The 1,015-nt window shown below is 64.5% G+C and overlaps 1 protein-coding gene across 1 annotated transcript; it reads left to right on the top strand.

Moving 5' to 3' along the window:
- Nucleotides 1-296: 296 nt before the first annotated feature.
- Nucleotides 297-934, top strand: BSCL2 (BSCL2 lipid droplet biogenesis associated, seipin; the record flags this gene model as incomplete). Its single annotated transcript, XM_041468677.1, has 2 exons — nt 297-531; nt 692-934. Coding segments are annotated over exons 1-2 (446 nt in total), but the record flags the coding sequence as incomplete, so codon positions are not given.
- Nucleotides 935-1,015: the final 81 nt, after the last annotated feature.

Genomic DNA, 1,015 nt, shown 5'->3' with positions numbered 1-1,015 from the left:
AACGGGAATGGGAATGGGAATGGGAACGGGAATGGGAACGGGAATGGGAACGGGAATGGGAACGGGAACGGGAATGGGAATGGGGAATGGGAACGGGAACTGGGAATGGGAATGGGGAATGGGAATGGGAACGGGAACGGGAATGGGAACGGGAATGGGCTGGGAGTGGGAACTGGAACTGGAACTGGGAATGAGACTTTGGGGTGGGATTTGGGGGCTGGGATGGGATTGGAAGGCACTGGGGCTGGGTTTGAGGTCTCTAGGGTGGGATTTGGGGTCTCTGGGGTGGGATTTGGGGTCCCAGTCCGGGTTTGGGGTCCCCCAGGCCATGCTGCACTACCGCTCCCGCCTGCTGCGGGCCCTGCACACCGCGGCCTTCGCCGGCCTCTTCCTCAGCGGCTTCGCCGAGCAGAGCCAGACCCTGGAGCTGGAGCTGATGGCGCGCTACCGCGAGGACCCCGTGGGTCTGGGGGGTCCCGGGGGGGTCCCGGGGGGGTCCTGGGGGGGGTCTCAGCCCCTCCCCGCCCCCAGGTTCCGGCGGCTGTGTCACTACATCGTGAACCTGCGCTATTTCGAGATGTGCATCCTCATGGTGATCGCCATGAGCAGCATCGCGCTGGCGGCCGAGGACCCGGTGCAGCCCAACGCCCCCCGCAACAACGTGAGACCCCTCCCCAATCCCCGCCCCCAGGTTCCGGCGGCTGTGTCACTACATCGTGAACCTGCGCTATTTCGAGATGTGCATCCTCATGGTGATCGCCATGAGCAGCATCGCGCTGGCGGCCGAGGACCCGGTGCAGCCCAACGCCCCCCGCAACAACGTGAGACCCCTCCCCAAACTGGGTCAGACCCCTCCCCAAATCCTCCCCGAGACCCCTCCCCAAATCTGTGAGAGACCCCTCCCCAAATCCTGCCCAACGCCCCCCGCAACAACGTGAGACCCCTCCCCAAATTGTGTGTGACCCATTCCCAAATCCTGCCCAATGTGCCCCGCAACAACGTGAGACCCCTCCCC

This window comes from Pyrgilauda ruficollis, unplaced genomic scaffold (assembly GCF_017590135.1).
Source record: "Pyrgilauda ruficollis isolate IOZ18807 unplaced genomic scaffold, ASM1759013v1 scaffold2267, whole genome shotgun sequence".
Classification (NCBI taxonomy): Eukaryota; Metazoa; Chordata; class Aves; order Passeriformes; family Passeridae; genus Pyrgilauda; species Pyrgilauda ruficollis.
Note: the sequence above shows the minus strand (reverse complement) of the source record. Positions and strands in the feature narration are given on the sequence as shown.